Source organism: Castor canadensis, chromosome 3 (genome assembly GCF_047511655.1).
Source record: "Castor canadensis chromosome 3, mCasCan1.hap1v2, whole genome shotgun sequence".
In the NCBI taxonomy this organism is placed as follows: domain Eukaryota; kingdom Metazoa; phylum Chordata; class Mammalia; order Rodentia; family Castoridae; genus Castor; species Castor canadensis.
In genome coordinates, this window is record NC_133388.1 from 177,103,310 (window position 1) to 177,130,401 (window position 27,092).

The 27,092-nt window shown below is 39.7% G+C and overlaps 1 protein-coding gene across 6 annotated transcripts in view; it reads right to left on the reverse strand.

Moving 5' to 3' along the window:
* Positions 1–1,808: 1,808 nt before the first annotated feature.
* The window catches only part of Samd12 (sterile alpha motif domain containing 12), a 412,402-nt gene continuing 387,118 nt past the window's right edge, over positions 1,809–27,092 (reverse strand). For 4 of the 6 annotated variants that reach the window (XM_074069099.1, XM_074069098.1, XM_074069108.1 and 1 more), the window contains 2 exons: positions 18,791–18,862; positions 1,809–9,939 (listed from right to left, as the gene is read on the reverse strand). In XM_074069099.1, the coding sequence (XP_073925200.1) occupies positions 9,917–9,939; positions 18,791–18,862 (95 nt within the window). In that variant the 3' untranslated portion in view covers positions 1,809–9,916. Of the gene's footprint in view, positions 9,940–18,790; positions 18,863–24,282; positions 26,874–27,092 lie in introns of those variants that run through there. The other 2 variants (XM_074069104.1, XM_074069103.1) reach the window with 2 other exon arrangements.

A 27,092-nucleotide genomic window follows, 5' to 3' on the forward strand; every position in this document is an offset into this window, starting at 1 on the left:
CCACGTTTACTAGGTCTCACAAAAGATTTTAAGAGATTCTGAATTATCATGGGTCAATAAATTATTTTGGTGGCCTGAACTGAACTTTTCACAGACGTCCCTGTCCTTTCTGCAAATAACTACCGTGTTTACCCAGAAAAGCATTGGTTCCCCAAGCACTGAGATGGCAGGAAGCCTTCTTTTTGTAGTAGCAAAAAGAGAAATCTGCTTGTTTCAGGTTTGAGGAGGACCTGCTACCTAACGCTTTTACCTACTTTGGATAATACACCTGACTTGAATTTTTCTTATTAGGAGTAGATTCGCTGAATGAAACATTAATGGTTGTTAGGCTCAGTAGGCAGAAGAGAGATGGTATGGGAAAAACATGGCACTGAGTTTAATTCAGTTCACCTAACAGTTGTTGAGCAACTATGAATGAGCACCCACCCTAAAAAGAAAATGATAAATGGGTTGGAAGAGATATCAAGATGGGAGAGGAAAGAGGAGGGAGAAGGAGGTGAGGGAGAGGGAGAGGAAGGCACAGCAGAGAAAAGTATCAAGACAATCGTTAAAGGGGGAGGATGACTGAGGAAAAGGAAGAACGTGACAAGAAAAAAAAGAAAGGTCAGAAATGATCCCAGAAACCTCACGACAAAGAGGATGTTGAGTTTGGAAGTGTAGTTTTAACATCTTATAAAGTTGGTGCCCAGCAACAAGGTCACCCCATTTTTCCTTGTTCTCAATCTACATGTAGAGAAACTGGGAGAAAAATATGCTTTCCAAATTATAAGATATGTAGAGCATTTAAAGCATTTATTCATCAAATCAGTGAGCTCACCTAAAAGGCTATCACAGGTTTTGCTTTTGGAAACGTTTTTTGGAAACAAACACAAACACTAGATTCATAGTAAACATGTTAAAGAAAGGAAATGGGTGTCCTCTACTTTTTAAGAAGAATTTATAAATGCTTTTTTCTTTCTGGAAAAATGGGTTTCTCATCTCCTGGTTGTGGCAATTCATTGCATTCAGTAAAGTCACGGTGTCTATAAGACTCCTTGAGATAGGAAGGGTGAAAATGGCAGTGTTGAGCAGGTGAATGGTCTGTTGTTTAAATTTGGTGTATCCTATTATTCAGGCAATTTTTACGTTTAAGAAAACACATTTTGGCATCTTTAAAATATGTGGATGAGAGTGGAGAGCTTGCAGATAGTGACTGAGCTGGACAATTGGTTATGCCATATCTGTCTGAGAGCATGAGTTTCTAACTCCAGCAATCTTGGGCAGGTGTTATATAAAGGTCAATATAACTTTTGAAAAAAAGACAGATTACATTTGGTCACTACCTGAGAGAGATTACTCAGCAGTGCCATCAGTCATGCTATTGTAAGCACTTACGTCTCAGGGGAGAGGAGGATGAGAGCAAATTAGTGATCCAAGATCTGTTGTCCTGTTTTTCTCTGGTGTTACCATGTCTGGGGATGAAAAGAATTGTAACTTTGGTCCAGCTGTGTTCAACACTAAAGCATTCAAACTATGATCAATCACACTGGTGGGATTCAGTGCTGGGGGAATTTTATGTGCTGGGAGCTGGAGGGAGGCCACCAAATCATTTCACATATATTATTTCTCCAGGAAATACAGCATAATTGAGGACAATTTTCCACCATGAATTGCATCATTAGCTAACACAGGGAAAGTGAAATGCCGTTAACTTTTCTTTCTCTTTTGCAAAGCTGATGAGCTGAAGAAAATAGAAATGAAAAGTTTAATGTAATTCTTTTTTTTTTTTTTTTGCCCAGGATATATGTTGAAAATCAGAATCAAAACACTTTTACACGGTAATAGAAATCCCACACTTTAATACATTGCCATGCACATAAGGAGTCAAATAATGCTGAATACAAAATAGTCAAATATACAAAATGATAAAGCAGATTTTCAAGGCTGATAGAGATCATGCTAACAGATACAAGTGGGCAAAATCTGTACAGTTTTATTTTTATCAATTTAAAAAGAATCATGCCCCGCCCCAGCTCTTCTTGAAGAAAACCCAAAACAGAGGAAATAGTATAAGAAAATATAAAGGAGACCCAAAGGGAATTGGCAAGTTGGTAGCTGCTTAAGATACAGAAATCAGTTGTTCAAAATTGTGGTGCACAATAATTCTTACGTTTAAAGAAAAAAAGTTTCTAAACGTCTTATGCCCTGGGAACCCAGGGAACAAAAGTGAACATCCAACAGAAAAGGCACTCTTGTTTTGTCATGTAACTTGATTGTGTCTTCCTAAGTCTGAGCCTGGAGAGAGAGAGAGAGAGAGAGAGAGAGAAAGAGAGAGAGAGAGAGAGAGAGAGAGAGAGAGAGAGAGAGAGAGAAGAGAGAGAGAGAAGAGAGAGAGAGAAAGAGAATGCTACAGTTGTGGGCATCAAATAAAGGAATAAGAGAAATACTTATTTAATTAGCCACTCTTGGGGGACCAATAGAATTCAGACTACTGATTTAACTGGTCACTTAAGGAAGCTATAAAAGTGTCTACCATCTACACAGGCTTCTGTGTTATGAAATGTGCTTTTTAGCCATATTTGCTAGTGTTTGTAAAAGAATGAGCCAGTTTTTTTTCCTTCAATCAAGATTTCCCCCCTCAGACTCTGTACAGAGTCTTACAATTCATTTGGATTGTGTGGTTTTTCTTCCTCTTTCTTTCCTAGAATAAATACTAATATGCAGTAGTTTCTACAAAGGATGTCTACTGTGGCTGTCTGTTTCCAGGCTCCTTCAACTTGCCAAGCTCACAGTTCCATTGGTTTTTTTTCCCACCCCAAGGATTGGCAGTCTTCACTTGAATTGAGCCAAGCTCCAGGAGGTGAGAACAGGTTCTCTCTCTGTGGGTACTCAGAACCTTGGGGAGGCAGAGATAAATGTTCACCTTTGTCTGTAGGGTCTGTGAGGTTTTCAGAAAAAGCATGTATGTGTATGAAAAATGCTGATTGTGGCCTTCTTGTCATTCTTTCTTTTTGCTTCTTAATCCCAGAGCAAAGGCTCAGTAATAACAGCTTTAGAGGAGAAAGCCTGAAGTAAGGGAAGGTATTATTAAACAAAGCCCATAACCTTCTACCATAATTATGCATAAATTGGTGGTGTGGGACACTTTTCCCATTAACTTCTGGTAGTCTCCAAACAACCCTACCTGCTGAGGAGTGACAGAAAACACCCCGAACAGAATGACAGAGGCCCAGAGAGATTGCCTGATTTCTACTAGTCCAGCATTCTTGAATTCAGAACATTTTCTTTCCCTGTATTAAAGCAGTGCCAATCTCCACAAAGTCCTAAGAATAGCTCAAGTATATAAACCAGAACAGATCAATATTTTCTTTTCTCAGTCGCTTTTTCTGCTAATACGTAATTTTGTTACAATATTGATCTTTTCCAAAAATTTGTGTAAAGCTATTTAATTTAGTGCCTAATGGTATTAAATAGTTGGATTAACTGGAACTACAGTAGTGTCATTTAGTGAAATAAGAGTTTCAGTGGAATTAGTTTCAAAACATTTTTGTTGGCTTGGCTTTTCAGTTACTTCTGCCCCAAACATGAGCAAGATTAACAGTGCAAAGTCAAGAATTTGGGATTATTCAGCCTTCTCTGCAATGTGAGCCTCTTTCACTAATCAAACATGGCCTTGTGAGGACAGCATTTTCGGATTGAGGGAGGAAAGGGGGTGGTAGAGACACTACTTAGAGCCCCAGAGGGCCTCACAATTGTTTAGTGTGAGTTTAAGCAAGTGGAAGTCCTCCTGACTCTGGTGGGCCCACACCCATTTTAGAGAGTCAAGTCTGTCTTTCTGGTGATCCGAGGTGGGACTGAGAATGATGGGGTCAGGAATGTGGCTCGGTGGTGGAGCACATATCATACCAGAAGCCCTGCCAGCACCACACAAAAAACGAAACATACATTCAAAAGAATGAAAACAAGAAGGATTCTAGCATTGAAACATGAATAGCCTTCTCCATCCCACATTCTTTTCAAGATTTCCACTGGTAACCAGGGAGCTTTCTGGTGTGCAAAACAGGGAGTGGGGCTCAGGCTGCAAAACCTCTGTGGACTGTAAAGAATCACAACATAGGAGCTGCCAAAAGCTGCCCAGTGTCAGCAGGCAGCTCCTAATACAAACTGACTAAATGCAGTTAGTTGTAGTTTTTCAAGAAAAAATACTGGAAATATATATAAAGAATTTGAATTGATTTGGGGATCCTAGAATCAAACACCGTGGCGGCGTTCAAATTCCAAATCCTATCTTTGCAAATATGCTTCAATGTAGAGTCTATCCAGCACTTAAAAGGTGTTTCCATGGCATTTGTGCTGTTAGAGACCCAGGTAACCTCTAAAGAAGTGGCAGAAGAGTATCCTCAGTTTGTGGATGGGGCAGGAGTAACCTCCTGGTGCTTAAGGCATTTAGCAGCAAGTAAATTTTTCTTCAAGGTTATCTTCAAAATCAATTTTCCCACCCCAAGTGAAATAATGATCTAATGCAAGTCTTCTCCATTAGAATTTCTTTTTAGCATGAAGTGATTTGATACATTTTTTGCAAAATGTGAGATGGGTGGTAGTGGTTAAATGCAATCTCACAAAACAGATCTGTGTGCTCTTCTGGCACATCAGCTCAGCCTGGAGTTCCACATTTGGTAGTTTTGTGTGCTAATGTGGCAGAGCCATCTGAAAGCAACCATTTACTTCCTTGGATCCAAACGACTGAATTTTAAAAGGCTGTGAACAATGTGGCAGGCAATCAGCAGAGTCCTCAGTAATAGGTATGAGTATCTCTAAAGTCAGATTAATTTAATAGTCTTCTTGTAATTCATGTTAGTGAAGCTGTGTCTAACACGCTGCACTCTAGGCAGAAAGGCTTAGGTTTAAGATCCTTTCTGTGTTTCATGGACAGGTTGGAGGTTTGGAAAACAACAACAAAACAATTAACCAAATGAAACGTCCCAAACCATGGGCTCCAAAATATGAAAATGTTGTGTGATCAGAAGTAATGTTAAAATATCAACAGCACTTAATATTATGTTAACCAACCAGTTGCAATTCAACCTGAATCCTTTGGTGACATTTAAACTATATGCCGTTGGTGCCTTTTAGTGCTTAAGGTAATTAGGAAAGGGAGGCTCTGAAATTACAAGTGCTTAAGGTGCTTCAAGATTTTTAAAATAGCTTTACATGCCAAATGAAACTTCAGTTGTACAAAATCTTGTATACCCAGTTTCCTTTGTTCTATGGAAGTCATGTCTCTGTCATGTTGCTATTGGGTAGGGGGACCAGCCTTTGCCCCCTGCCTGATGGCAATTCCCCTGTACATTTGGCACTGGTAAATTTTGGACAAAAATTTTTATATTTAAGAGATAGTGTGTGTGTGTGCCCCCCCCCCAACCCAGAATTCTTCCTGTGGAGCCAAAGTGATGGCTGGAAAGTAACAGTATTTAAACGGACCCTTCAGACACCTTCCCAAGCAAGGGGCATTTATTTTGTTCTTTTGATTAGGGTGTGGCAGAACCTTCCTGTGCACTTGGCTAGCTTTTCCTCAAGTTTCCCACAGCTCTCAGGAGAATGTTCCTTGTCTTCTGGATAGTGGAAGTGACCACAACACAAAAATGGAAACACAGCCCTTTTTTACCTTGAAGCTGCCAGGAATCCTATGCTTGGATAAACCATAATTCACAAGACAGTTCTCTGGCTCTAGGATTAGATGCCTATCTAAGGAGACTGAGGGGTAGGACCTGCCTGTCTTTGAAATAAGAGTCCCCAGCTGTGCCCAAGTAGAAACATCTCCTGGCCTGTCCTTCTCCTGATCCCACAGGCTTAGTTTTGATGACCAGAGGCTCCTGGAGATGAGACCCCAGTCCTACTGTTGTTGAGGCAGGAAGCTTGCACCAAGGTCAAACTTAAGAAGGAATTATCAGCCAGGTCTGGGTGAAAAAGGTGATGGCTATGTTTTTCTGTTTGATTTCCTTATAGAATTCTTGATATCTACCCACAACACTAAGTTAAAAGAAATAGATGAAAAGAAAAATAAATCACACACAAAGCAAAGCAAAAAGTAGGGTGGAAGGGGCTGTGAGAGAGGTGAATAAAAACAGCCTTTAAGCAATAAAGGAATTTATGTCACTTTCAAAGATTAGATTTTTAAGAGTCTATAGCAGCTTTAAATCTAGTTGTCAAGTAGCAAAATTAGAGAATTTCCAGGCAAACATCTCAAAGAATGAACCTGCTAATACACTGGGAAGAGGAGGTTTTGGTAAAATGAAAATGCTCAGGGGGCCTTGAAAACGTTACTTCCTGAGCCTTTTATTGTTTCCATCCCAAATCAATTACATTACATTTGCAGACAAAGAAAGCATGTGCAAATAACAAGAGGGGGGGAATCCATTAGAAGTTTTATCCTTAGTTTATATTCACATGGAAGGTTGATTTTTCCTCTTCCCCTTGACTATTAAAAATGGCACATTTTCCTCAGAACTAGGGACTGTGAGTCTCTGGGCAACTGCAAAGTGACTCTGGAGAGAAACTTGGTTTGTTTACCCGTATGCTGAAGGTAGAAGTCAAATCTGTGGGTATAAACCTTACAGAGCCTGCACAGGGATTTGAAGATATGCCATCCCCATATAGAAAGTTGACAGGGCCCCTATCCCCCTAGGCAAGTCTTAAACTACTGAAGTGATTTGCTTTCTACCCTAGCAGAACCGCCAATGCTCTGCATATTTAAATTCAGTTCTGGATCTGGAATGAGCTAATCCCCTTGGCACCCTGGAGAGCCTGATAATTATTCATTTCAGCTCATTCCCAAGAGTGCATTTCCTGTGGGTGTCAGCCTTTTAATAAAAGGTGTAGCACAGGTTTAAGTAAAAGGAAAAGGTAAGCCTCAACAGTTTACAGCCTTTAGACATCAAAATATTTATCCCTTACCTCCCCATATCTGGCTTTCTACTAAACAAAATTCACCACAGCCATTTCAGAATTTCTGGCAGACAAAATTACACACACACACACACACACACACACACACACACACATTTTGTGAAGAAGGTTCAGCACAGCAGGAAGTAACCATGGGAAATCACAGAGGATTACCATGGAACAAAGAAGCCAATGACTGTAAATGAAATCATTCTCCATTTTGCTGGCTTAGTTTCTGAATGCTCAGATTTTTATGCTACCATGTTTCCAAAACTATGCTCCAAAATGATTTCAAACAGAGGTCGACAGTTTGGAAAACAGTCGTAGTTCATATGCAAATACATGGTGTGTGCCAGGCATTAAGGCATGTTTATAGACACCCTCTTCAACTGGGCTTTTTCATGGTCTTCATTTTGCCTTCTCCCATCTCCATCTTTACCCATCATCTTTCAGTAAATTTCCAACACTTCTTTGACTCAAAAAAAAAAAAAAAAAAAAAGGGCTAGGAAACTACTTATTTAATTGTTCATAATATTTTACAAAAGCCAAAGTAAGTAACAATGTACCACATTCATTTAGTGAACATCTGCACCATAAAGCATGTCCAGTTTTCCAAGGGTGTTTGCAGTAGTCTCAGATTGTCCTTGGCTAGACCAGTTAATTCCCAGCTACAATATCTCAGCACCTGGCAGAAATTTTTAGGATTCATCAGTCCCAATTCAGTGTCTTTAGGACTTGTTATAGAATTGGAGCTCTAGAGAATACTACAGCATAGTAATAAATGGTAGTGTTGATATAAAGGGTGAACAGGGTGGATATCAAGGAAAGCGACTGAAAGCTGCTTTGGAAAGGTCTAACCAGCTCAATCTGGAAGGCTTGGCTGTACAGAAAGGTACAAATATGTGCTCTGATGTTGCCCACTCCCTCAGGCAAGCAATCTGTTTGCTGCCATATGCATTTTCCTGGGTTACTCTGGTGGAGGGTTAATGCAGTCTGAATTCAGTTTTCATCATGGAAAAGGTGGGTTGTGGTAGTATTTAGAGGAAGAGACAGTTCTACAAAGGCAGGAAGAGTGTCTTGTATACAGTTATTGCCCAAGCACAATGCTTGGTATGTGGTAGATCTTCAACAAATGACTGCTGAATTAAAGAAGGAATCAAAGGAAAGGGAAGCCCTGTTTTTGGAACTCAGCCTTAAGAGATGGGCAGTGGCATTAAAGATGTTATTTTCAGGGGTGTTGGCAGCCAGAGTTTGGTCTCCTAATTCTGGATGAATAGAGAATTATGGTCTGTTGTGGACCTCATGGTCCTGGTGCTGACCTGTCAAAAGACCAGATCTTGGTGGTGACTGGAACTTCTCTGCATTCCCTCTTGGGAACCCCCTTCGCTAACTGTACAGCCTGACAGGCTATTGGTGAGCCATTCTGTGATGACTCACTTGAATCACATTTGGATCTCTTTCCCTTTCCAAGACCCCTAGAGGAGATACAAAATGAGTGTGTGCAGACACATCACATTGCCCTGCTTGCTTGTGCTGGAGGGATTCCAGAAGTTGTTACATCTATTTTAAAGAGAAGCCTCTGATGCCTGTTAGTCCCAGACTGGTGAGTGGGCACAGAGAGCATTCTCTGCTGATTGTTTTAATTTAGCCAACGTTATATTTTCAGGGGAAAAATGCTAAAACAAAATACATTATGTAGGGCCAGTCAGTATGAACACTTCTCTCGTGCTCAGACAAGCAATCACTGAGTAGACAGGTTTCCCAGGACTGTGCTTTGTTGCAGTACAGAGTAAAAAAAATTAGTCATAGATATAATTCCAGAAAGGATGAAAAGGGACTAATTGATTCTATACCAAGTTAGGAACCTAGGGTAGGACTGAACTCTTTTTCTTTTCCTTCTTTAGGCAAACGGTGGGGTCATGGTATCATTTCTCTTTAGAGAACTGTGATTTTAAACTTGAACTAGAAAAATTTTCAAAGTATTAAAGTGAGATCACACAGGAAAATTGCATTCTTTTGCCCTCAGCATCAATCTACCACAGTCTTTGATTAAAAAACAAAAAAAAAGGTCATTCTGCTTTGTTTTTGGAAGAACTCTTCTATAGAACATGTACATTGACAAAACGAAGCTTCCTGCACTTGAGTATCTGTATGAGCAAGTGTTAAATTGTAACTCAATAAAAGGAAACAAGAGCTTAAATATTCCAGTCACCAAGACCTTCTACTTCCATTGGTGTTACAAGTAATTCAGTTATTTAGTAAAGTGTAAAGAGGTTAAATCTAACAGTATGGCCATATTTATACCAATCTATCACAAACGACAGGGGATATGTTAGAAGTTGAGCTTGTCTTAGACAGTCTGAGCCAGAAATAAGACAAGATTTATAAAAGAAGAAAGAAAATACTCGTTTTCTTACATTATCAAATGTGCTAATTCATCTCAGTGTAGTGTTCTTGTATAAAGTGCTTCAGAGTTGGACAGAATACCTTTGAACATCCTAACTAACATAATTGAGATACATTTACATTCCTACCAGGGCATAATATTGTGAACACTTCCACTGAGACTGCAGAACTGCTGTAGTTTTTTTTCTAAAACATCATGCCATCTGCACATATAATAAAATAATCCAGTAGTTGCCATGCTAAAACAGGACTTCTAGTGAAGGGCACAGACAGAGCCCCAAAGGGAACTTGAGTTATGCACAGTGATGAAAACTGGAAGCAATTTCCCAGCTAATGGTCTGTCAATGACCACTCGGAACGAGTTGGCACTCTATGTTATGCACCTCATTTTAAAACCCACAGCAAACTAAGATTTTTTTTCCCCAATGCCCATAATCTTGACTGAATGGGTGTTTTTCAGTTAATCCAGTTAATCTGTCAGTGCTCCAAGGATCTCTTCTGGAAGTGCCATGAGTTAGTCTTTCTCTGGGGAACAGGCCACGTTCAAACCAACTGGCAGGACAGCAGCTTGGAAGGCTAACCGTGTTTATGGAGAACCCTCGGCTGAGGCTGCAAGAAGAAAAAGGAGGAAACATGGTAAGTTACTGCCTTTATGTTCCCAGACACTGATATGTAACAATTATCTTAAACAAATCCTAACATCCTCAGGTCAAAGAGAAAGTTCTAGCCAGGATGATGGCTACTTAACTCCAGGATGGATTTGTGGTGGCTTGTATTTATGGAAGGTCCTTTTGCCATTTGGCAGAGCATGGAAGACACCAATCTCAAGCTGTCTTGAAGGAAGAGCAAAACTGGATCTCTGGAATTGGTACACAGTCCCATAACAGGAATGTGGGTTGGGAAACCCTTTCATATGTGCTAGGGGTTCTTGCTCCCTTTGATTGTGAATGGTTAGAGGCATTTGGGGAGGGGTGTGGAGGAATGTTTTCATTTGTCAAGAGGACTTCCTGGGATAAAATTTAGAAGGAAATATTGGAAGCAGTGTGGCTTATATTCTTGAATTTGCTTATTGATAAGTCAGTCTGGCTGAGCAGGTTAGGAATTAGAAACAGAAAGTCATTAAATTTTGACTAGAGATTGAGCAATTTGACTTGTAACCTTGTCTTTTGACTTTGGGAACATTGGAGCAGATGTGTCTTCCCAATTTAAATATTCCTATTATTTTAGCTGGGTACTCCCTACAGTTTACTGTATATAGGTCCTCAGTAATTAATTTTTTAAGTGCAGTTGAATGTTTTGCTCAGAAAATATCAACCTAAGTTTTATTTAATACACAAAACTATTGGTCAGTGGGAGAAAAAGGACAGCAAAGGTTCTTGACATAAAAGAAATATACCTAGGTTTTTAAGTCTAACTGGCTTTGTAAAACATGGAAGAATATGTAATTTCTAAGCAAATGTTTGATTAAAACTTTATAGCTTTGAGGAAATGCAAAACAAAATGTTCCATGTAAGCATATTAAATATCAAACAGTGATACACACTTCTGACAAGGCTATAGGCAAGTAGAATGCTAATATGTTGCTGATAGCATTGAAAATTGAAAAAATAATGTCAATTTATTTAAAAACTATTAATAATTTATATTCCCTGATCCAGTAATCCCATTCATAGGAATGGACCCTAAGGAAATAATCAGAAAAAAAGAAAGAATCTATATGCGTAAGTATGTCACCTAGAGATTATTTATAATAGAGGAAAAATTGGAAACAACCAGTCTCCTATTGTTGGAAATTTAGGTTAAGTAAATTATGCTACATTAACAAGATGGATGATTATATGGTCATTAAAGTAATACTAATTATGATGATTATGTAGCAACAAGATAAAGAGTTATGATATACTCTAATATACAACTTATACATATGCATAAAAGACTATAAGTAAAAGTGGTGAAGCTGCTAGAATTTTTACTGCCATGACATTTTGCAAAATAGCAACAAAAATCAGGTTTTCTCTTGTGCACACTTGACCCATGATTATTGGCTCACAAATGCATCATGATTGTTTTCATTCACTAATACTACCTAATATATACACACACACACACACACACACACACACATATTTCATAGTTAGTATAAGAGACAATATTCAAGTATTATTGAAAGAGAGAGGGTAAATGTGGATAAAATCTTCTGTCCATGTCAACCTGTAAGGAAGCAGTGCAGCCTGGAAGAACAGCATAAATTATTAGGGAAATGACAATGTATACCATTCTTCAGACTTTTGCTAAATTCTTGTGACCTTTGAAAATAATTATTAGTAATGACCAATGAAATAAAGTAAAATTTAAAAGGAGAATAATGATAATAAAGAGTAAGCCCTACTGAATTGCTGTGCTTTGGGTCCTTGTCAGGAATTGATAAACAGGTTTATCATCCAAATAACCATGTTTTCTACATAGGTTTCCAACAGTTCATGCAAGACAGAAGTGTCTAATTTTAGCATTTAATAACTCTTGTAACCACGGATGCAGGCTGAGCCCATTAGACTTTAAAGCTCTTTTACCTATGACTGCCCAATACTCTTCTTAGGAAAAGAATAATCATTCCAATTTTATGGATAAGGGATAGGGAATTGAGTCCCAGAAGTGTCATTAGCCTAAGGTTAGGATCAAAGCAGTATTCAGACTTAGGTGTATCCTCACTAGTGACATAAAGGAGTGACAGGACAAATCTAGAAAGTCTAAGTATTCAGAGCCTTTCTCAATCCTCTACCTTATAGGAACCTCTAGGTGTTGTTCTATGTTTATCCCTAAGTACAATCAGTACAATGGCAGACCCACTGGACAGGACACATAATTGGATTCTAAATGAACATACACTAGAAAGAACAGTGAGATAGTCCAGGGCCTTGCACATACCAGTCAACCACTCTACTATTGAGATAAACCCTAGTCCTCCTTAAATTTTTTCATGCCTTATGTGTATATTCCTAATGTAGTATAGTGTCAGGTATATTGTAAGAGCTTAATATATAGTTGTAACATTAAGAAAGGAATGATCTTAGAGCAGAGTCCTTTTCTGTTGTCTAATTTGGAAATTAACTTTGCACTGTTGGATACAATCTGTCATTTTTAGCCCTGAATCTGTGATGAGTCGGGAAGATTTAGAACTCAGTGGTAACTTGGTTCCCCTCCAGGCTCACCACTTATAGGTAATGTCAAAAACATGAGTTTTTCCAAACTTCATTTTTTTACCTTTAAAATAACGAACATAATCCCTTACTCACTGGGACGCTGTGATGATGAAATGGGCTTATAGAATAAGCATTTTTCATGGAGTTTAGTAAATAACAAATGCTAATAAATGACAGCTACTATTGTTTTATTATTATTATCACAGTTTCCCAAACTTCCTTTGAGAAATCAGAGGCACAAATATGCCAATGTTGGAGAGCCAGGAAAAGCAATAAAATGCCTCTAGATCAAGCCTTTGCATCCTCTTCCTGCCTGCCAGGAGACAGATGACCTCCTCCCGCCTGCCAAGGCCACAGTCCCCACACTCTGGCTTCCACTCACTCCAGATTAGCACAGACATTCACAGGCAGTTCAGTGATAAGGAGAGGTTGAAACACTTCAAAGGCAGGAAGTGACTGGCCTGGCAGGCAATAGCCAGCTTGGCAGAGGGTTCAGGAACTGATCTAGGACTTGCATGTTCAGCTTTACCTGTCTTCACTCAACATCAAGGGGCTGAAGGACTTGGCGTGTTTGTGGGAGAAAAGATGCTGTGTTAGGCAGCCCCACATCTCGTGGGCCGTAATGCGCTGTTTAATGTCTTCTGTTCAGAAGGAGCAGTATCATCTTTCTGAAAGAAAGTGTCTTTCATGGAATTCAAGTTTGAGGTCTTTGGGGTGGGCATGAACTGCATGTGGATGTGGGATCATTTATATGGGTGTGAAATGCACATTTGAAAGGAGAGAGATCCATCGTTGCCCTATCACGACATCTAACATTCACTGAGCAGCGACCGTGTGCCAACTAAGGTTTTAACGTCAGCTGCTGATTGACTCCTTGCTGTCGTTTTCAATGTCCAGAATGGACTACTATCATAGTGCAACTGGAGAAAATGAGGGTAGACTCACGAGCTTGTCACTGCCATCCTGCTAGAATGCACAGAGCTGAGACCAGAACCAAATCTGTTTTCCTGACTGTGTAAGAAGGAATATATGTTAGGAAAATAAATTCTTTAACTTTGACAAGGAATGCAGGAGAGAAATCAAGTAACTATGTGTGTAAAAAAATTCTCATTAAACATGAATTCTACTTATAAAGTGTCATAAAAAGACGCACAGAGAAAGTCCATCTCCATTTTAACAGTTCAGAATCTTTCCTATGTTTGGAGCAGTGGTTTTCAAATGGTTGCAATTTTGCCCCCTAGGGGAAAATTGGCAATGTCTGGAGACATTTCTGGTTGTCACATTTGGGAGATAATACTGGCATCTAGGGAGTAGAGGTCAGGGATGCTACTAAGAATGTGTAGGACAGCCTACAACAGAGAATTTTCCAGCTCAAAATGTCAAAAGTGCTGAAGTTGGTTTAGAAGACATAGGTCCTTAAGTATTTTCTATTCCTGGTTATGAGACAAATATATCACTCTCAAAATAGGCCAAGATTAAAACCAACCTAAATGGGCCTCTTGTATACACAGGAAATAAGGCTAATTTCAAACCTCACTCCTCTCTTCTATTCATCATTTTCTCATTTTATTTGATTTTATATTCATGCAATCAAAACCTCTCATACTAAATCACTTCTAACTTTTAGAACACTCACAGGCATACTGTTATAAGAACCAAGTGTGGATGATTTAGACAGGTATGTTCAATTAATTAATTAGTATGTATGGAAGAAGATAGGAGATAAAAGGAGGACAAAGGATGATTTATGTGGCAATAAAACTGAACTCTGCTACCAGCACCTTTGGTGGGAGAAGTTGTACATATTCTCAGTGGCACTGGCTCCATTTCTGCCACTCCTTGTTCCCCAAGAGCTTGAGGGAGTATTTGCTTTTGTATTGATTAAGGAATGATTAAGGAATAAACTCTACCTTCTGACTATGTGGAGGTGAAGGTCAGAATCTCAAATAAGAATCAAATAAGTTGATTGTCAGGATGGCAGAGGAACTTGGATTAAGGGTAACAATAAAACCAATGATGCCTGTAAACTAGCCTGTACCTTCTCACGATTCCTAGTCAACTGGAAACCACAATGAGGCTATGATGGTTAGTTTTATCTGTCAATTGACTGGGCAAAAATGTGTCCAGATATTTGGTTAGGCATCATTTTGGTTGTATCTGAAGGTGTTTATGGGTGAGATCTATGTTTGAATTGGTAGGCTGAGAAAAGCAGATGGCCTTCCCTGAGCAGGGTGGGCCCTGTTCAATCTACTGAAGGCTTGAATAGGACAAGAAACTAAGTAAAGGGTAATTCACTTTCTCTGCCTGCCTGTCTTTGAGCTGAGAGATTGATCTTCTGCCTTTATTTATTTATTTATTTATTTTGTGGGACCTGGGTTTGAACTCAGGGCTTTGAACTTGCAAAGCAAGTGTTCTGCTTGAGCTACAACTCCAGTCCATTTTGCTCTGGTTCTTTTGGAGATGGAATCTGTTTTGGAGGTGAAACTGTTTGCCCCTGCTAGCCTTGAGCAAAGATCCTCCCAGTAGCTAGGATTACAGGCGTGAGCAGTCAGCACCAGGCTTCTTCTGCATTTAGACTCAGATCCAGACTGGAACTATACCAGTGGCCCTCCAGGGTATCCAGCTTGCAGATCTTGGGAATTCTCAGACTCCATAATTATGTAAACCGATTCTTTATAATCTCATTCTCTCTCCATCCATCTTATTATTCCATTTATTTGGAGATCTCTGAGTAACACAGAATCTATAGACAACACGACCATAATAGTGGGCACTTTCACTAAGCAAGTACTTACTATATGCCTACCATCATGCTAAGAGCCCATGTCCATTTTGCAGCAAGCAAGAAGCCTAAGACAGGCTATGGTCTTTAAGTCAGGCTATGGTCTTTAAGTCAGGCTATGACCTTTGCTGTAGCTAAGAAAATGTCAGGGGCCTGTTGATTCTAGAAGTGTTAAGTAGGAAATGTGAGGTCTCTGTGTGAACATTTTCAGATAATCATTTACACTTAGTTGAGATAGGAGGACCTACGTTTCTATCTTTCACCCTTTCACCCCTCAGTTTTCCTGTTGCAATCGGAATGTGATTGGATCCTCATACCATAAGAGAAGTGTTTCTGTGCCTGGCAGTTCTCATAGGCTCGGGTGAACATCTCTCTCTCGGGAGTTTTGAGGGGTTCAAGGAACATAGTACTAGATGAGAGGGAAAGAATTCACTTGTGTGCAAGCTGTCTCTTCTCAGTTCTAGGAGGGGGTGGGGTATGTGTGCATGGGGGGACCTGGGGTGGGAAGACACTGTGTTTTTGTTCAATTATTATGTGTCAATAAAACTTTAAAGTTTAACCATGGAAAAATAAGACAGAACAGGAAGTCAAACCTCTCAGAAATCAATTCTGGGATTAAAAACTAGATTCTGGGATTAAAAACTTTCATTTCCACCAGGGGTTTTCAAACTTGCTTGCCTCAGACTCACCTCAGGGAGTTTCTGAATTTTTTGCTTTATCCATCCTCTCTCCTCTGCACTAATTCAGAATGTCCAGGGGGAGGACTGGAAAACTCTATGTTTAACAAGAGACGCAGTAGTTCTCATGAAGTCGGCTTGGCAACACACCACAAAAACACCTACGACTTTCTCCTGGTACTTAAATAGTAGTTATTTGTTCTTCAGAGAAAAGTGGTATAGACTGTGGGAAAATGTGGTTTATAGTCTTGCTCTTTTCATACACTGAAATGCCAAGAATCCTAGATATAATATAGTTCAGCAATCCAAATTTGGGGTTGTAGAGGAGCACAGGCGGGTGGCTTTGAGCCCTGAGCAAGCTATCCATCCCATCCGAAGTCCCAGGGACTTGCTTATGTTCTATCCTACCATTTTTGTTTGCTTTCTGCAGGTGTATTCACCCATCAGTCCAGCAACATATATGCCTTTGGACACTGAACAGTGTCCTCTACTGCCTTTTGGGTACAGGACTTGAGAGGTTTCAAACTATACTGTAACACTGTATTAGAATGTATATTGTACTGTATTTGAATCACTTGATGATGCATCTGTCCCTAGACTAGTACTTTACAGTTTAGAAATCCCCCAGAGTGTTTGGTATAATACTTCTTTGGGCCCCAAGTTGGAGGAATAAGATTCAATGGGCCTAGGATGGGCTTGTGGATTTAAACTTCTAATAAGGTTGTAGGGGATGGTGATATTGCCAGACGAAATACCTTCTTTGTGGCACCACTGCTCTGAACCTCGAGTACTTTCAGGAAAAGAGTATGTCTTATTCTTCTCTTTCTATATTGTGGGTAGGATGTATGGAATATTGAAGGTGCTCTTGACATGTTTGTTGAATGAGTGAATGAACAAATGAATGAATGTATAAGAAAGCAACATGAGTGAAGGCAGTAGTTCTTAGATTTGGGCAGAATTTGTTAGGTTGGGGGGATAAGATTTTTCTCTAATGAGAATTGGGTTGGGAATTTCAGTGCATGTAGGTATCTGAATGCTACAAAATCTCCGAGATCACTTAGGACATCTATAAACTTTGGTTTTCAGGAATAATTTCCCTAGGAAAAAAAGAAAATCCCTCACTCAGCTTTATGGCCACTTTGAACTAGAAGCCAGCTGACAGCAGTGGACTATATCACCTTGTACACATGAACATAAGATGATGCATTTCTGGAAGAAAGGATGCATTTCTGGAGCTGGACCATCAGGCCATCTGCTCCTGAAGGGCTGTGTTTGTACAGCCAGTTAGTCAGCGGTCCTCTGCACTGGACAGACACAAGGGTCTCAAGTCATTACATTCTGATAGTCATTCTGAAAGCCCACAGAACCTTCCAGAAGAAAACTCTGTTCACTGGCACAAACAGCAATGAATCAAAGAGGGAGTATGGAAAGAATATACCTGGACATTTAATCCAACTTGCCATTGAGATCCCCTCCACCTCCATAAACTCAGACAGGCTGGCAGTTTCTCTCATTGTTTCTGTATCTCAACGTACTTGGTCTCAGAACACGGTGCCTGCATGTTCGTCTCTCTCTCTCTCTCTCTCTCTCTCTCTCTTCCTCTTCACCCCAATTCCCACCTGTGGTTTGGATGCAGGGCCTCATCCTTGCTTGGTGAGTGTTTTTTTTTTTTATTATTATTATTTTATTATTCATATGTGTATACAAGGCTTAGGTCATTTCTGTTTTTGTATTGTGTTTTTGAGATAGGGTCTTTACTTTGCCTAAGCTGGCCTTGAACTAGTGATCTTTCTGTCAACACCTCCCAAGTAGTTGGGGTTACAGGTATGTACCATCATGTCCAGCTAAGATTCACTTCTTTAGAAAAAAGGAATATTTTAAAAAAATGTTTCCTGCTCCTGTAGTTTTTCCAAGAGAAAGAGAAAAGTGCACTTCAATAGCAGCCTACAAGGCACACTTAGTGTTTCTCCTCTTGCATGCCAAGTCTTAAGAGGCTAGAAGTGTCTCTTTAAGAAACAACGCTATGCAAGCCCAAAAAAATCTTAATTAAGGCTGATAACAAATGATGAAATTCAACATACAGAATTTTAGGGTAAAGTGCTTAGAACAGTGTTTTATCAATTTTAACATATGGATGAATCATACATTGGCATATTGTTAATCACGTAGTTCTAACAAGTCCTCAGGTGATGTGGACCTGGTGATATGGTGCGCGGGACTTATTTTGAATAGCCAGGCAATAGAGTTCCTTATCCACTAGCAGTGCTGTTCAGTGGGACAATTTGAAATGATGGAAATGTTCTATATCTGTTCTAATGTGACAACCATTAGTCATATGTGGCTACTGAACACTTAAAATGTAGTGAATGCATGGAGGAAATTACTTTTAAATCTTATTTAATTTTAATTAATTTAAATATAAATGGCCACATGGGCCTGATAGCTACCATGTTTGATAGCATTATACTGTACAGTAGAAAACGGAGACAGGGATTTAGTAAAAATGTTGCAGAAGGAAGAAACTAAAACATCAAGGGAAGCTCCAAATGCCCCCACCCAGACTGTAAATTTATTTTTATTACCACCCTTGCCTTTCCTCCTTTATATAGGGAGGGCTCAAGGCTTCCCCTGTTTTCAAGCATGCTCCCAGAATCAGTCTATATACAAAATAGTAATTAGGAAAAACTTTATAAACATTCTGGAGGGCAGGAGATTATCTCGTTTACATAAACCTCTTCAACTTGGCAAAATCAAGCAAGAAACCTCAGGAGAAATAGTTCCTTTGTTATGAGCTCTTTTACCTTGGGGTCTGTCTAGCAGGATTCTGAAGATAGGCTCCAAGGTTACAGTACTGCAAGTTCCAGTTCTTTGGCCTGGAACCCAAGGGCAAACACAATTAGTCCAGATGTAATAGAATAGTTTAAACGAAAAAAGTGCTCACTGCAAGTTGAGTTCCCCAAATGAGAACATACTGAGGGCGGGGAATGGGTAGGTCTTGATTTTGTCTAAACTGGAGCTGTCAGTTCTCAGCAGGTTACAGTCTATATTACAGTTAACGAGATTTGGAGATGTTCCCCGGCTGGTGGGTACTAATTTCCATTGAGGAAAAAGTTATGAGGCTTGGATGTCTTAATGATAACAGATAATTTCTCTGTGTGGGCAGAGCTACAAAGCATGTAGGTATGAAACTGTGCAGATTCGGCTCTTTCTTTATATATACAGTTTCCTCTTAAAGGATCTACTTGGCGTAAATCACAAACTTACTTGGGGACTCTTGTGATTAATTGCTTGAACTGGCTGGTGGCCATCAGCAGGATCTTGCAGTTTATCAGTTTCTACACAGAATTATGAAGCGAAGGTTTAATGGGATTTCAGGTAATAAAGCCCAGATGTCCAAGACTATGGTGTTTGAAGTTATGCCACTTGCCAGGCTACAGAGCTTAGCTTTATTTATTTCTTGCTTAGATTTCCCTGTTCCTGTATTTACATAATCTTGGGCCAGTCAAATGCTTAAGGCCCTCACCTTGACATTTCATATCCAGTGTTGCCATTCGATGCACACGCCTGTGGCCAATAGTCAGAGACACACACTCCCTATCATGCAGTCCAGACTCTTGGGACCACCTTTCAGCGAAGGATATGGTAATTGACAACCCTACCACGCTATGTAGCCCTTAACTTCCAAATTGCTTTCACACATTTAATTGCATTTTATTCTGCCAGGGTCCAACCCAAATGGGTTAGGAGAGGTATTATATTATCCTTACTTTGACAAGAAAGTCAGGTACCCTGAAAAGAAGGGATAGTGACAGCTAGCATTTGTGGACCACTTACATGTAAGAGGTATTCCTGTGGGGTTTTCAGCGTGAAGCTGAAGCCTCATGTTAGCTCTGAGGTCGATATGCTTATTGGTTCACTTAGATAGAGCTCGGGTCATACTACTTACAGCTCATGGAGCCAGGGTGGAACCTGGCTCTCAGGGCATAGTTACTGTGTACTGCCACCTCCACCGGGAAGTATTGTCAGCATTACAAATAAGGCCTGGAGCGTGTTGTTGATAAGGGAGCATTCTTTTTTATCTTATTTGCAGGGAGGAAGAGAATGACAAACCAGCTGTACCCTTGTTTGCTGCTCCCCTCTACAGCAGTGCAGGCTCCTGAAAGTTCTGAGAAAGGGATTCTTTTTCATGGTGTCCAATTTGCAAAAGTGACTTGCCCAGGCCTTTGATGATTACATCTCAACTTCTCTTTGCAGTCTTATCTACAATACATCCCACAGAAGTTGATCAAATTTACTTTTGTTTACACAGTGTCTGCATCCTTCCTCATGCTTTTGCCCAACTCTACACTTCCTACAAGAGCAACTTCCAGGCTCCCTTCTGCCCAGATGGAGTCACACGTTCTTGCTAAGCCTCTCTTTCCCTTTTGTGAGCCTCAGTATGATTTTGTTGAATGAACGGCTAAATTCATGGAATAGTCCTTATTTCATTTTCCTACTCTGGTCCTGTGATCAAACCCAGGGACTTGTTACATGCTAGGCAAGTGATCTGCCACTCAGCTATATCCCTGGCTTGATTTCCTTCCCTCCCTCCCTTTCTCCCTTTCTCCCTTCCTTCCTTTTTTTTTTTTTTTTTGACAATTCAGGCTGGCCTTGAATTTATTTATTAATTTTTTGGAGGGGTGGTACTGGGGCTTGAGCTCAGGGCCTCACGTTTGCGAGGCAGGTGCTCTACTGCTCGAGCCACTCTGCAAGCTCAAGCCTTGAATCTGTGATCCTACTGCCTCGGCCTCCGAAGTACTAGGATTACTGGTATGTGCCACCACACCCAACCTCAGCTTCACTTCTTGATTGCTGACCTGGGACATCAGGGATATAAAAATGAATATCAAATAATCCTTGCTCTTACCCCAAATCAGCTCCCTGTTGTACTGAGAGACACAGAAATACCACTGCTGGCATATATCCTGCATGCTATTGTGCAGGGTAAGGTTCCAGGTGAGCAGAGAGGAGGTGGAGAAATGCTCATGGCAGGTTACAGATATGGCTGGGAATTCCGTCCAAGACTTATCCCTTCTTCCAATGAAGGAAACTTCATGGAGCAAGGGATTGTATTTTGTGCGCCTGTATAATAGCCCCCAAGCACTCAGCATAGTCTCTTAAACTGAGCAAATTGTTTACGAAGCAATGGATCCGTCATGGCAGAGGTAGTGTAAGCCTCTCCTCCTGTCTTTGCAGTGAAATTGAGGAAGAGGGAGGCAGCCCTTTGCTGCTGACTGCTCTTGTCTCAGGAAACACTGGCCCAGGCAGGGCGAGGAGTTTCCCTGGGTTCAGTGGGAGGCTGAAACCATGGCTTCCTTTTGCAAAGTGCCAAGGAATACTTAATGTACTGCCTTAAAATAACAGTTTAGGCAGAAATGCCCCTGACTTACTCTTGTCCTCAAGGATTTGAAAATACCTTTTATTTTAAATTATTCTTATTTTTGAATCTTACTATTCAGATTATGTGTTCCTTTATAAGACAACCTGCACAAATAAGCTCTTTTCGTAGCTACTGTTAGAGTTTGGTTTTGGGGGAGTGTAGTATTTTATTTATGATTTTGAAGTTTGTTGGAGACAGAAGGGGGAATGTTGGCATTACCCAACATTTATCCTTCCAGAACCAACCTGGGTTGTCCTACAATTTTCAAGAACCAGTGTGGGATAATGAAAAGAACAAGTTCTTCTCCTTGCTAAATTTGAGACTGCTTAAAATGTTCAAATTCTCTGAGCTACCCGAGATACAGCTTCCTCATCTGTAAAGAGGGATTCATATGTGTTCTGCAGATTTTTTGTAAAATTTTTATATTTCATCAAGTCCAAGATACATTATTATAAAAAAGTACCACAAAGATAGAACCACAGCAAACTCTGCCAATTAAACTGTGGTACACTGCTCTTGATAGCCTCACACAAGGCAAAAAAAAAAAAAAGCCTTTTGTTGCTTTGAGATTTCTTTCATCTGTTCTAAAGAATCTGGCAATTTCTCTGCCTTCAGTTTCCAGCTTCATGTGTGATAGGTAATCCTCTTGCATGTGTCTCAGTAATAAAACATGACACACCTTCATTTCTTGTGATATATTTCTATCTGAGTGCAAAGCTCAGATTGCTGCTTTGCAAAAACATAAGACTGTGGTTTTATCTCCAGTGTCAAAATTTGTCTCTGATGGTGCTGTTTCCTTGACTTTTGGCTAGCAGTATACATTTGTATTTCAATGCCAAATTATGGTGTAATATTTCTGGAGCTATTTTAAATAGCAATTAAACTTGAGTGAAGTGATAAAAAATATGATCAATCACAGCTAAATTCTTGCATGCAATATTGCCATATGACCTGTAGTGATTCTATGTCTTCCTATATTGCAAAATGTACAATTCAGAAATGGTAAAATATGAAAAAGGTGAATCGCAGAGTCAATGAAAAATGGCAAATGAAAAAGCGTTTGTCATGGGTCTTGCACCCCATGGATGTCCGACAAATCTTAAGATCTTTCCCTGTTGGTAAAGTATGAGAAGGTGCTGACGTCCAAAACAGTGACGTCCAAAACAGAGGCCTCATCTTTTTGAAATGAGATGGAATGCTATGTTTAAATCTGATTCTTGTTGGATGAGATTTATATTTCAGGAGCTGCAGAAAAATGAAAAGTTTCTATACTCTACATGAGAAGGCTACTTCCATTTGAGAGGTGGGGTCATTTTCCCCTTACTTGCTTGAATCTAGTGACTGTTTTGCCTAATAGCATATTATAGAGATGGCATCACACCAGTTCTGGGCTTAATCTTGGGAAGACTGGGAAATTTCTTCGTCTTCCTTGAAAGCCTTAGCATGTTGTGAATAAGTCACGGAACTACACAGAGAGCCCCAAATGGAAGAGAACCAAGGTTTCCATCTGATATTCCAGCTAAGCAATAGGCTAACTGCCTGGACAAACCACTGGCCATTTGTGTGAGTCATCTTGATAGTGGATCCTCAGATCCAGATGATAGCATGTGGGGGCAAAAACACAAAAGGTCCCTACCAAGCCTTGTCCAAATTACAAAATTATGCCCAAAGTATAATTATTCTTTTGATCCTCTAAAATGTAGAATGGTGTGTTATGCAGCAATAGATCATCAAAATTCACTCAGAATGGGAGAAAATCTTTGCCAGTTATACATCTGACAAGGGATTAATAACCAGAATATATAGGGAGCTCAAAAAACTAAACTCCTGAAAAATCAATGACCCAATGAAGAAATGGACAAATAAATTGAACAGGGCTTTTTCAAAGGAAGCAGTCCAAATGGCCAAAATAAGTAAATAAATAAAAATCCAAAAAACCCAAAAAACATGAAGAAATGCTCAACATCTCTGGCCATAAAGGAAATACAAAACAAACTACGTTAAGATTCCACCTTGCTCCTGGTAGAATGGCTACCATTAATAACACAAATTAACAACAAATGTTGGTAAGGATGTGGGGAAAAAGGAACCCTCAAACACTGCTGGTGAGAATATAAATGTGTACAACCACTATGGAAGACAGTATAGAGGTTACTCAAAAACTAAAACTGTCAAAAAACTAGAAGTGCCATGTGATCCAGCAATGCCACTCCTAGGGATATACTGGAAGAAACATAAATCACTTACAATAAAGGCACCTGCACACCCATATTTATTGCAGTATTTTTCACAATAGCTAAGCTATGAAAACAGACAAGATGCCCCACTACTGATGAATGGATTAAGGAAATGTGGTATTTATACACAATGGAATTTTACTCAGCCATGAAGAAGAATGAAATTTTGTCATTTGCAGGAAAATGGATGGAACTGGAGAACATCATCAATTGAAGTTCTGAACTTAAGTTCAGAAGGCCAAAAGCCACGTTTTCTCTCATATGTGGAACATAGACCTAATACAAAACAGCAGTATTATGAAAAGAAGGTCACACTAAGGGGAGGTCACATACAAGAGAGGGAGGGTAAAAGAAGGACGTTAAGAAGGTGAATACGGTTGATGTACTCTCTATACTTTTTAAACCTGTTGAAATCACCGTAAGATGGGAACTAAGGTAGAAAGAAGAGAAAAAGAGGAGACAAAGCAATTATAATACGTATATACATGGAAATGTCAAAAGGAAACTTCCTGCATTGTTAAACAAACAATAATGTCATTTTTTTCTTTTACAAAACCAGAACAGGAAAGTGGAACAGGTCTTGTGGGGTGGGGAGGTTTGGTAACAATGGGGCAAGGGAGGATGTGGGGAAAGGGTGTGGGAGGGTGAATATGGTACAAATACTGTGCACACATGTATGTAAATGGAAAAATGAGACCTGTTGAAACTACTCCAGGAAAGGAGGTGGGGGAACAAAGGAGAATGATGGAGGGGGGTGAATTCAAGTAGGATATAGCTGATATATTGTAAGACTTATGTAAATGCCACAAAGTATCCCCAGCATAATATAAAAAAACCCACAAAATTCACTACCTTATTAATTTTCAAAAATGTTCCAAGCAAGACTTTTTCTAGAATCTCTTCTTGGGGTTGCCACCTGAACTGAATCCCTTGCATAATTATTCTAACATTTTAGTTACCAGGAGCTGAGCAAAGCTTATGGTGCCCCTATACATTCCTCCTTAGCTCTCAGGTGACCCCGTGATGAGAGAGCAGAGGGTCATTTCTCATGGATTTGGTGAAAGGATAGAGAGGAATAAAGAAACTCTTAAGAGGGAAAAAGTTTCAGCACAATACACACACCCCACACACAAATGATCTTGTACCCTAGTTGGAAATGGAAAGCAGAGTTCATGAGTTCCATGCAAAGGTACTTGTGATACTCTCAAGCGTTTTTAGAGAGCTGATAGCAGCCTCCAGGAGTACAATCACCGTGGAGATGAGTAAGAACTGCTGGGGATTCATTCATCTCAGTCATGGAGTACCCTGAATGGAATCCCCACAAGGCAGAGAATTCCACATTGACAGACAGAATAAAACAGAGGGACTGGAATCAGTCGTGTACTTGTGACAGGGAAGCTCCACATGGTGACAAAGTCTGCCTGATGACAATATCACTTTAGATAGCCACCGAGTACATTTCACATTGTTCACCTTCTGTGCCAGGATGTCAAGGTCTTTTGTTTCAACATGTGTCAGGCTGCACGCTGACGTTAGTGCTCCTGCCACACTTTAAAGTGGATGGTAATGGTGTGTGCCCTGGGGAGTGTCATCTGTGTCTAACGAGCCAACGCTGTCAAGCTGTTCATCTTCAACACAATGTGCACATAAGGAAGCTTAAGGAGACAGATATTCTTTGTCTCAGGGAAATCCAAATATCACCGAAGCAGGAAGCACTTTAATAGGTGTGTATGCAGGATGCTCTCTATGTGGGTATGGACATTAGGAACTTGGTGTTTAGTTTCGTTTGGAAATCAGGAGGTGGAGAAAGGAATTTAAGTTTGCTTACTATTGAATTCAATACAAACAACTATCGTTTATCTTTGCTTTAAAGCTACAGCACTCATAAACTTATACTTTTTTCCCATGGCTTGCTGGCTGGTGTAAAAGCACTTGTCTTCTAAAGAAATCAGCATGTAATAGACAAAGTATTACAGTACCTGGACATAACAAAATAGAGGGAAGTAGAAAGTGCAGAAGAACAATGGTCAGAGGTGAAGGAGGAGGCCAGACAGGACAAGTCATCAGATGAGAGGTTAAACAAGAGGTCCAGCCATTACTGCAGTTGTTATCTGACAGGGGAATTTATTTGAAGACCCTTTGAAAAAAACATCTCAAGAGAACAATCAAGCTAGAGGAGTACAATTTTTCTATACTGAAAAAAAAATCTATTTCTCATTTTCATTATAAGTCAAGCTATAGTCAAATCTCTGTATTACAAAAGTTAAGTTCTGGCATTTTCAATAATCCAAAATATGTATTGGCAACTGATAGCACCTGTAGGACAAATCTGTCTGACCACATGCTTTGTAAATAAAGTTTTATTTATGTATTGTCTATGGCTACTTTCGAAATACAATGGAAGAGTTGAGAGTAGTTACAGAGATCACATGACTTATTCTCCTCCTACCAAAAAATAAAAACAATTACTGTCTGGTTCTTCACCAAAAAGCCTGCTGACCCCTGATAAAATAAATCCAAAGGTTATTGAGAAAGCTCAAGAAGTTTACATATTGCAAAGAAAATAGCTGTCACTGAAGTGCTTTCTCAGCATGACCCTTCGATCTTCACTCAGAAGATGTTCTGTGAAGTGAGGTATCAGGGTAGAAGCAGCCAGTATCTTCAGATAGTACCAATTAGTAGTAGTTGGTAGAAGATTGAAAAACAGAAAAAAAATTGCAGCAGTCTGTGTCCATTTAGTACAGAGGCATATGTACTATAGCATAATACGGTTATATAATACATATCAACATGGAAATGTTACAAGGAAACTCTTGTAGAAGAAAAAAACATAAAAGATAAAAAGAGAAACATGGTGTTTTTGCTAGTTTGAGATAAAGATAGCTACACAGGGAGTTCCCTTGTGTTGTTTCCATGCATGTATATGTTATACCACCAGTTGGTTCATCTCTTTAATCCTCTTCACTCCTCCCTAGTCCCCTTCCCATGGTGGCCCCAGCCAGTTTAAGATTTCTATATTCATTCCTGTACATTGAGCACATCAACCTCATTCAAGTTTTTAGTTTCTTTCCCTTGCCCTATCCCTCCTGTGCACGGCCTCCCCTTTGTGTGACCCATGTCCTATAATATTGCTGCATTGTTTTAGGTCTATAATCCACATATGAGAAAGAACCTGTGATTTTTGGCCTTCTTAGCCTGAGATGATGTTCTCCAGTTCCATCCATTTACCTGCGAATGACAAAATTTAATTATTCTTTGTGCTGAGTAAAATTCCATTGTGTATAAATAGTACATTTTCTTAATCCATTCATCAGTAGTGGGCATATTACCTGTTTCCATAGCTTAGCTATTATGAATAGTGCTGCAATAAACATGGGTGTACAGGTGCCTTTGTTGTAACCTGACTCACATTCCTTCGGGTATATCCTTAGGAGTGGTACTGCTGGA